Source organism: Ctenopharyngodon idella, chromosome 11 (assembly GCF_019924925.1).
Source record: "Ctenopharyngodon idella isolate HZGC_01 chromosome 11, HZGC01, whole genome shotgun sequence".
In the NCBI taxonomy this organism is placed as follows: domain Eukaryota; kingdom Metazoa; phylum Chordata; class Actinopteri; order Cypriniformes; family Xenocyprididae; genus Ctenopharyngodon; species Ctenopharyngodon idella.
Window position 1 is genome coordinate 26,877,320 of NC_067230.1, and position 10,248 is coordinate 26,887,567.

At 34.1% G+C, this 10,248-nt stretch overlaps 1 protein-coding gene across 1 annotated transcript in view; it reads left to right on the forward strand.

Annotated features, from left to right (window-relative positions):
* Positions 1-9,815, forward strand: part of LOC127522382 (uncharacterized) — a 57,627-nt gene extending 47,812 nt beyond the window's left edge. The window contains exon 7 of the mRNA XM_051912251.1: positions 8,078-9,815. Coding sequence (XP_051768211.1) covers positions 8,078-8,175 — 98 coding nt within the window. The 3' untranslated portion in view covers positions 8,176-9,815. The remainder of the gene's footprint in view (positions 1-8,077) is intronic.
* Positions 9,816-10,248: the final 433 nt, after the last annotated feature.

A 10,248-nucleotide genomic window follows, 5' to 3' on the forward strand; every position in this document is an offset into this window, starting at 1 on the left:
ACCTGTTCCCCATCAGCACCTCATCATGGCTGACATAAAAGCACACCACTCACCTCAGTCAGTTGTCTGGTCTTGTTCTAATGGAGGACTCTTCATGTTGATCTTCAAGACTTCTGAAATACTTACCTGTTCTACTCCAGTGTGTTTTCCCAGTCTCTGTGCTTTGTCATCTGTGTGTGAGTGTACCCACCTTCATTGTGTGTTCATCCAGTCAACTGCCATCCACCCATCTGCGATCTGAAAACCTGTAAGACAAAGGACTGTATCAGTGTTCATTTATCACTCCACTAAGACTCCATCTTCTACCTGCATTACTGTGTTTACCTTGTTGTTCATCAATAAACTACCATCAGCTTCCATATCTGTGTCTCCTGCCCTTCTGTCTGTAACAAATATATCTGAAATAGATATAAACATGGATTAAAGCCTTATTTTTTTCTTTTGTCAGTCTCATGGCTTTCAGTAGTGCTGGTTTTCACTGGTGTTGGTTTATTTCTGTCTGGACTCATGGGATTCATGTCTCTGCCACTTTGACAGTAAGTTTAGTTATGCATAAACTGAGCTCCATGATATAGAAACATGATAATAAAGTGTGTATCTGTGCAGGTTCTGATGATCTCACAGAGGTGAACTACAGCTCCTGCCAGGTGGAAACAACATCTCTGTTAACCTCCTCTCTGTGCTCCTCAAAACATGGATGAACCGCTTCATTTCTTCACTTGTTGCACCTTTAAAGAGAAAAAAAATGATTTGTACAGAAAGAATGATAGTATATTTATTCATATACTGATCAGCAGGCATCAGACTTACGATTCTTACATTGCCGTTATGAATCATTTTGCCTTCAGATGCAGCTATATATTGTCTAAATATTATTTCTGAATAATCAGTTTAAGGGAAGTGATGCCATTTCTTTTGTATGTATCATTTGTTTTATGTTTTGGGTTAAGGGAGTTAGAAACGTTATTGTATTTAATTTTGTGTTTTCTTTCTTTTAGGGAATTTAGAGGGTACTAAACTAGTTATTTTTGTTTGTTATTGTGGTCTGGTTCACTCCTGAATTTGATCCCTTTGTTTCTAGTTTTCACTTTTTCTTGTTAATAAATCCACTTTTGTTTAACATTTACAGTGAGCACACATTCATTTATGTTATGGTTGGCCCTAGATGTTTGTAACACAGTAAAAACTTGTTCAACAACAAAAAAAAAATATAGCAACATTAACATTTTCAAAAATACCTTCCATCTTTCTGAGTCTGTGAGCTTATAAAAAATGTTACCTGTGGCCCAGATCTGCTGTGTATGTCGTCTCATGATGTATGTTCATCTTCATAGAACTGACTGCACAAGCATTAAATGTTTCCTGTGGTCTAATGTGTTACTTCCTAATTCACCTATTGTGTGAGAATCGTTCTGTCTCTTTTGTCTCTCGCTGTAATGGAGTTGTTCATCTTCATTGCTTTTCAGCTTCTTATAGAGGTTCAGTCTTACAGTAAGTGATCTCTGCTGTTTAATGCAGATAAAATACAGTATGTTAACAAATGTAATATATAAGTTTAATCGTCAAAATATTTCTGCATGTGTAGTTTTAGTAGAACACAGCAACTACATGAACCTACAACATCTCTGTGTAATTAGTTTTACTTCATCATGAAAAATTCATTAAACTGATTGTAATTAATCGATTAAGTCAATATTTGGGTTACTAGAAATAAGAATGTGTGTATTAATTGGTCTTGATCATGTAAACACTTTATTTGGAATATCCACTATATTTACATCATAATTTACAACATTCATATGAACATTATTCTGGGTGTTATTGATATAGACAGTTAAGAAAAGTGCATCTATCAAAATATACATTTTTGAAGTGAAAAAAGCTCCCCCCCCCATAAATAAAAATGAATTAAAACTACACTTTACTATTCATTGTGTGTGTGCTGATGCAAAGATATTTATGCGTTTAAATTTCTTTAAAGGTTAAAATAAAACATGGACCATGAATGAAAAATTATTGGAAATGTGGTCAATAAGAGATGTAATGATTAATTGATCTGTTTTGGGTTGTTTCAGAATATCCTGCTTTAAAAGTATCTCCAGATGTCATAAGTGAGTCCAGCTCAGTGAAGATGATCTGTGAGCGCCCAGCAGGTGTTAAAGTGGATCTGTGTTATTTCTACATAAACAGAGATGAGAAGAAAAGACTATCGCATTAGTACACTGTATCGCATTCTGCATTAGAAACTGTTATTGCAATGTTTTTAATAACTATGGATTATTTCACTTCAAACTGATTCACTTGAGATTCACTCTTAGCAGTAATAGTGACGAGGATGTTACACCTATACTGGGCACTTCTGGATAGATATTTCAGGGCTCAACGCTAAGGATTTTTTTCTGCTGGCCCGGTCGGGCCAGTGGTTCAAATTTTTACTTGCCCTGCCAAAATTTTCACTTCCCCACAACAAAAAAATTAATAAAGTAAAAGAAAAGAAAATGGGCCTATAAAAAAGCCTAATTATTGTTTTTGTTGTTTTTGATACATGTAACCTTAAAAAATAGGGTTATGACACCAAAAGCTACTAGATTAACTAACTTAAATTTTAAATATTATTAGAAAAATAAACAGTAAGTAATAAAATAGTAACAAATGATCAAATTATGAGTAATAGCAAAAATAAATACAACAGAACAAACATATAAATGAAATAAACAGTGCTTTTCAAGTTTTTCATGTAGGTTTAAACAGGAGATTTTCAGGTACAGAAATTGTAATCGAATGTATAATTATATAACTATAGATTAAACTTTATTAAAGTTGGATCAGTCAAGAGCAGTTACAGATGCATAAATAATGTTTTGAAATGTTGAAAATATAAAACGTTAAATACTGTTATTTGAAATCATTTTTAAAATGATAAGACACTAAACGTGAAATTAAACCCGCCAGTAGGTGGCAGCGAATATTAATGTCATTGAGATTCAACGATTCATTCAAACGGCTGATTCATGCAGGAAATGTTGCTCAGAGACACAAAATAATGCTGTGTGGACGTTGGAACTATTTTCGAAGTCGAAATAGAGCGAAACAGGCGATTTGGTGTCTAAAATGTAAGTCACTTGATATTAAGTTCTTGTTCATTAAACTGTACACTGTATCAATATCAATCAATATCAAATCAATATCACATTTGTAATCGTGCTGATATTTGTAGAAAAACGGCGCTCTTTGTTTAATATTGGTTAACTATGTTAAATTATATAAATATGAAAGATATACAGGGTAATTTTTGCCCCTTATCTTGAATTCTGATGCATTATAAATGCATTTTAATAGACTAAATCACGCAGTGAAATCGTGCACTCTAAATATGCTCGCGCACTAGTCTAACCTACTACGTCACGTAGTGCATGCGTGCACTCAGTGAGTGTTTTGTAAAGTGAGGGACATACTCGATAATTTCAGATCGTTAAATCAACAATTACGATATCATAGACGATATATATAGCACACCCTACAGCACTGGCCCGATCGGGCAAGTGACAGTTCTGCCTACTGTCCCGAGCGTCGTTCACACTGACCCCGGGCCATCGGGCAGTCCTTATTGTCGAGCCCTGTATTTATAATTCAATGAGCTGTATAATAAAACACTGAAAAAACAAATATACTAAAATAAGAAAGAGTTGGTGCAAAACAGTCCAATGGTGATATTGTGACATATTGTGACAGTATAATTAATAATAATTATTAATTATACTGTATATTATTAATTATAATTACAAGGACGAGGCAAAGGCGATAACAGGGACAGGCAGAGATCAGGGCAGGCGGCAAACAAATAGAGTCCAAAGACAGGCAGAGATCAGGGCAGGCAGCAAACGTACAAAGTCCAGGAACAGGCAAAGGTCAGGGCAGGCAACACAGGTAAAGCAATCCAAAAAAAAAAATGCTCAGAAATGACCACCTGCGCAAATCAAGACTTCGCAACGTGCGTGTGTGTGTAAGCTGCTTATGAAGTGTGTGTGTGTGTGTGATGTGGTGCAGGTACGTGCAATAAGTCCCAGAAATGAGGGCCTATGGGAAATGAAGTCCGAATCAAAAACAGTCAATATTCAGATGATGGCTCCCTCCGGTGGTGCGAGGAAGGAGGTGCAGGAGCCTCACTTGTAATAGCTATTATGGTGGATGTCAGTAGATGTTAAAGTAGAAAACAGATTTTAGCAGCAGCATGGACTTGCTAATTCAGCAGAAAAGAGCTGTTGGATTTACTGGTTTAATATGTATATACAATTTACAGGTTGTTCTGTAAATTTTTAATGCATTTTTGCAGAATTATTCTGGCTCTGTAATAATGACAGGATTTTTTCAGTGTTATTTTCTCTGTTAAACAACTGTCAGTTCAATGAGCAACTGAACTGCTTGACTTTTGTCTGCTGCTTTTATGCTTAAAAGAGTAAACATAAGCTGAGTGAATAATGTATTCCACATTATTAAATTTGATATTATGATCTAGTCTTTCTTAAAGTATTTAAGTTATTTTTGGCACATTTAAATGTTACTTTTACGAAACTACCTTTTGTCTTTCCAAGTCTGTGATCTTATAAAAAAATGTCACCTGTGGCCCAGATCTGCTGTCCATGTGGTCACATGATGTACATTCATCTTCATAGAACTGACTGCACAAAGTATTAAATGTTTCCTGTGGTCTAATGTGTTACTTCCTAATTCACACATTGTTTGAGACTCGTTCTATATTTTTTGTCACTCGCTGTAATGGAGTTGTTCATCTTCATTGCTTTTCAGCTTCTTATGGAGGTTCAGTCTTACAGTAAGTGATCTCTGCTGTTTAATGTAGATAAAATACAGTATGCCCACATTTGAAGTGAAAAAAGTTTAATCGTCAAAAATATTTCAGCATGTGTGATCAGTACATGTTTAACTGAGCAAACACATGAACCTACAACCTCTGTTTAAGGCATATTAGTTTTACTTCCTCATGAAAATTCATTAAACTGATTGCAATTACCAGATTACACCAATATTTGTGCAACTAGAAATAAGAATGCCTATATTAATTGGACTTGGTCATGTAAACACTTTATTTGGAATATCCAGTGTATTTATATCTGCATGTTTATTTGAATGTAGTTCTGAATGTTAATTGATATTGGCAGTTGAGAAAGTGCAGTATTGAAGCTTGTTTCTGACATGGAATAAAACGTTCAAAAAGTAATTGCAACTTTATATTTCACTATTCTGATTCTTTTTTTTTTTTTTTTTTTTTTAGAATTGTGAGATATTTAAATATTAATTAATAAATTTAATTGTGAGTTATTAAGTCAGAATTGCAAGATGTAAACTAAATTAAAGAATAAAGATAAAAAGTTGCAATTACCATTTTAATTTGTTTTATTCTGTGGCAGAAACAAACTTTCATAGGGCAGTTATTGAAAATAATAAATAAATAAAACAGATTTTTTTTCATAAATGAAATATGCAAATCCTATATGGCCTACATTTTACTATTCATTGTGTAGGTTAAACTAAAACATGGAAAATCAAATATATCAATCAACATTAACTGCTTCTCCACAACAAACAAGCAAGACATTAATAATAATCCTGATGGCACAGTGACTGTTCTAGGTGAAATATTTCACTGCTGTGCTTCTGGTTTGGAAACTGTTATTGCAATGTTTATTATTATTATTATTAATTATGGATTATCTGACTTAAACAGGTTCACTTCAGAAACCCTTCATCAGTTATAATAGTGATGATGTCCAGCCCATCATATCATGTGAAATACCACATTCAGTCAGAGCTGATTTCACCTGTAGTCTCTACACTGAGGATGATCTTCTGCACTCTCAGAAGAGACAGTCTGGAGAACGTCTTTATATGTTTTATGTAACTCCTGGTGAACTCTTCACACGATCAGAGAACAGACAGCTGAGCTGTGATTATTCACTCAACACTGAACCTGAGATCAGATCACCGCACAGTGAAACATACACCATCAGAGGTGAGGACCTTTTACTGTAATCATTTTTTTACAGTTTTAATCAGAGACACCTGTAGAATTCTTAAGCCAGTATGATTTATGTAGGTCATTAGAATATTATGAAAGTTTGATTAATAAAAAAGTTAGTATAGACAAACAAAATATCTGAGGAAAGCTGAATGATACTACTGTATCTGTGTATTACATCTATAGGGCACTTCTGGATGGATACTATTTATAAAGACCCATTCTGTATAATAAAACACTGAAAGGTCAAATATACTAAATATAGGAAAGAGTTGAATATGGTTAATCATAATCCTGTGGTAACAGTGGGACTCACTGTAGGTCAGTATCATCCATGAAGTCAGAAACAACAGTTGTGTGATGCTGTTACTGAATCAGTACAGTGATCTGTGAAATCTTCTTACACTGAATAACTTGTAGGTCCTTTTCAGACAAACGTTTAACCACAGCATGACTTTGGCAAATGAACAGTCTGATACATTTAGACAGGAAGGAAGTTGTGTTGTGTTGATCATGTAGTTGAGACATCAGAGAGACAGACAGTGTCAGAAGCATCTATGGAGGCTGATGGAGTCATTCTGTTCTGCAGCACCTTTTGAACTCTGTGACTTTACAAAAATTAACATGTTAATGTTAAATAAATGTTGAAGTCAGATGTATTTCAGTTCTTTCAGAAATATGCTTATTAATTATGATTTTTACACAATGGCAATAAAATGAACAGGATGGAGAAGTGTATCTTTTACATAAGTGGAAGAGCATGTCAGCTCTCACTCACTGGATCTCAGATCAGTATTTGGTCAGAAGGTCAGAGTTCATCTGTGAGAATAACCTGCTTCTACACTGTGAATTTGTCACAAGGTCAAAAATCATCTCCTCACTCTGATCCAGTGCCAGTGACAGTCCAAAGTAAGTTTTTCATTAATTTATTAATGTGAACCAATATGGGTGATGCACTTAAAGGTTTGCAAATTATGTAAATTGACTCTATATAATGCTGGTAAATTGTCTCTGCAGGTTCAACAACAACCACCACAGCACATCCTACTACAACAACCATCACAGCACATCCTACTACAACAACAAACACCACAGCACGTACTACTACAACAACAATAACAACCACCGCAGCACATCCTACTACAACAACAACCAGCACAGCACGTACTACTACAACAGACACGACAAGTAGTAAGTTACCGATAACACCTTTTCTGGTTATTGTAGATTAAATTTGATAAACAATTCCCTTCTGAAAAGTGATTCCCCTTGCAATGTGTTATTTTTATATATATATTAGTAGACCGCCATTCCATGTCAAACCTGACAACAAACAAGGCAAAGGAAACTCTTGGATTCACTTTTCCTCAGTTCTAACATTCACAGTGTAAAATTAATATGTTGGATTCAAATGTCAGATTCAGAAATATGGCTGGGATCCATATCTGTTAATCTGTAACTCATAGTTTTAGTCTTTGAAGGTAAGTGGGAAGTACAGAGAGAATTCAAAAAGACGAGGCTCATGATTGTGCTGCTTTTTCCAACATGGTTACTAATAGTTTATGAATTTCAAACATTCTATTTACTATAACTATGTTTTTTCTGCAGTTTCCATTGTAACCTCTACTCTGCCAGATATCAGAAGTATGTCAGGACATGGTATGTATTTACTCTAGATGCCAAATTGTCAAGCAAATGGCAAAATTGTTTTGCTCCAGTCATACTGGATGAACATTGTGTGTTTCACCTAATATGTTTGCCTATTTTAGTATATTTTTACATATACATGAATTTACATGAATGTTTGAACATTCAATAAAAAATCTGCACATAATATGTCTGATATAGATATACACATGAATTAAAGCCTTATTTTTTTTTTCTTTTGTCTCGTGGCTTTCAGTAGTGCTGGTTTTCTCTGGTGTTGGTTTATTTCTGTCTGGACTCATGGGATTCATCTGTCTCTGCCACTTTGACAGTAAGTTTAGTTATGCATAAACTCCATGATATAGAAACATGATAATAAAGTGTGTATCTGTGCAGGTTCTGATGATGTTCTCACAGAGGTGAACTACAGCTCCTGCCAGGTGGAAACAACATCTCTGTTAACTTCCTCTGTGTGCTCCAAAAAGCATGGATGAAACGCTTAATTTCTTCACTTGTTGCACATCTAAAGAGAAAAAAATGATGTGTTCAGAAAGAATGATAGTAGCCTGTATTTACAGTATTTAGTTGTTGAAAACATTTACTAATCAGCAGGCCAAGGCAGCTTGGAGGTTTTTCCCACATTTTGATTTTGGGAGAAAATAGATTTTATATTGGTTAAATATATTAACTGTAGCTGAAAGCATCTTCAAGTCATCTGTAGAGTTCAGTGATGCAGATTCACTGTCAGATTTAAAGCATCAAACATATTAAATCTAATTTTTATAGTGCCCTACTTGTTCAGTTTGTTCACTGTAAAAAACTGTAAAAAAAAACTGTTAATTGTTTAACAGTAAGTTCCTTACTATGTGTAGGGGAAAAATGTAATAGATCTAACATAATAAACAACATCTGCAAAGTTATGATGCTCAAAGTTTAATGCAAAGGGAGATATTTTCTTTTACAGAATTCTCTGTTTAAGGACTACAACAAATGACTGGTAGGGACTACAACGAGTTTCTTCCCGGGTTGGTGACATCACAAACCCTTAAATTTACATAAACCCCGCCCCCGGGAACATGCAACAAAGGGGGTGAGGCCATGTTATTGCAATACAGTATGTAACACAAATGCAATAGCATGTCATAAAAGCAAGATGACAACATAAGTTATAACCGTAATTAAACTAAACTATACCTGTTGTCTTCATGCAGCATATATTCTCTGACTCTGTAGGATCTTACAACAGTTCCCACACGAGCGATTTATAGATTATCATGACAGAATATGCAATCAATAACTTTAAGATAGTTAACTCCACATCAGCTACATAAATTCATCAACTAACCATTCAGAAACGTCTAGTTGCATTCTACATGTCACTTCTTCCTGACTCTCTCCTTAATTGTCTGACTTTTACGAACTCTTGAAACCCCACCCTCTTCTTGAGAGCAGCAGCTAATTTGCATTTAAAGGGACACACACAAAAACAGAGCGTTTTTGCTCACCCTCAAAGTGACAAATTTAACATGTTATAAAAAAATTAAAAAAAGATCTGTGGGGTATTTTGAGCTAAAACTTCACATACACACTCTGGGGACATCAGAGACTTATTTTACATCTTGAAAAAGTGGCATCATATGACCCCTTTAATTTTGTAATAATAATGTTTTTTTTTTTTTAGTTTTTTATATTAGGCCTACATCTTATGTTATTAAATGAATGTTTATTGCATTATTTTTGTGTGTGCATGACACTGCAATCACCTTCTATATATTAGTATTGACTTGTGGAAAAATTACTTGTGATGAACTTTGATTCATCATGTGACTCTCTTCACCGCTAGTGTTATTATGGTGGATGTTGGTAGATGTTAAAGTACAAAACAGATTTTAGTAGCAGCGTGGCCTTGCTAATTCTGCAGAAAAGAACTGTTAGATTTACTGGTTTAATATGTATATACAATTTACATGTTGTTCTATAAATTTGTACTGCATTTGTACAGAATTATTCTGGCAACCACAGCTCTGTAATAATGACAGGATTTTTTCATTGTTATATTCTCTGTTAAACAACTGTCAGTTCAATGAGCAACTGAACCTCTTGACTGTTGTCTGCTGCTTTTATACATCAAAGAGTAAACATGTACCTGATAAAGTGACCACTGAGTGAATAATGTATTCCACATTATTAATTTTGATATTATAATCTGGTCTTTCTAGTCTATTAATGATTCAGTTATTTTTGCCACATTTAAATGTTACACTCTAAAAAATGCTGGGTTGTTTCAACCCAAATTTAGTCCAAAAATTGATAAACTTGGGTTAAATTTGGGTTAAATTTTTAAATTAAATTTTTAACCTAATTAAATTAAAATTTTAATTATATAGAAATGCACGTAAAGGTGTTCTGGAACAATTAGATGTGTTGTATCATGCAGCAATTAGACTGATAATTCATCTTATAGAACGCATCATTGTGAATTATACTCTCTTTTCAATTGGACATCATTGCATACAAGACGGGAAATACATTGGTATATTTTCATTTATAAAGCTCTGTTAGGGTTA